Source organism: Eimeria mitis, genomic scaffold, assembly GCF_000499745.2.
Source record: "Eimeria mitis Houghton genomic scaffold, Emh_scaff2943, whole genome shotgun sequence".
Classification (NCBI taxonomy): Eukaryota; Apicomplexa; class Conoidasida; order Eucoccidiorida; family Eimeriidae; genus Eimeria; species Eimeria mitis.
In genome coordinates, this window is record NW_013571286.1 from 2,562 (window position 1) to 3,062 (window position 501).

At 59.5% G+C, this 501-nt stretch overlaps 1 protein-coding gene across 1 annotated transcript in view; it reads left to right on the forward strand.

Annotated features, from left to right (window-relative positions):
• The window catches only part of EMH_0060550 (uncharacterized protein), a gene marked incomplete at both ends in the record, with an annotated part of 1,920 nt that overhangs the window by 1,306 nt on the left and 113 nt on the right, over positions 1-501 (forward strand). Inside the window, one exon of the mRNA XM_013497809.1 lies at positions 1-499. Within this exon, the coding sequence (XP_013353263.1) occupies positions 1-499 (499 nt within the window). The remainder of the gene's footprint in view (positions 500-501) is intronic.

Genomic DNA, 501 nt, shown 5'->3' on the forward strand with positions numbered 1-501 from the left:
GTGAGGGATCGGCTCCATCTGAACAAACCGAGTCAAAGGAGGCAGCAGAGCCTGCAGCAGCAGAAGCAGCAGCAGCAGCAGCAGCAGCAGAACCTGCAGGAGCAGCAGCAGCAGAACCTGCAGCAGCAGCAGCAGCAGAACCTGCAGCAGCAGCAGCAGCAGAACCTGCAGCAGCAGCAGCAGCAGCAGCAAAAGATGAAGCAGCACTAGAGGTCCGTGAAGCAGCAGCAGCAGCAGAGCCTGCAGCAGCAGCAGCGGCAGCAGAGCCTGCAGCAGCAGCAGCAGCAGAGCCTGCAGCAGCAGCAGAGCCTGCCGCAGCAGCAGCAGAAGCAGGATCTGAGAAAGCTGAAGCAGAAGGGCAGGAAGCAGCAGCAGCAGAGCCTGCAGCAGCAGCAACAGAAGCAGAAGCAGCAGCACAAACGAAAACAGCAGAAGCAGCAGCAAACACATCGCCTGAAGAAGCAGCAGCAAAATCTGATGCAGCAGCAGCAGCAGCAGCAG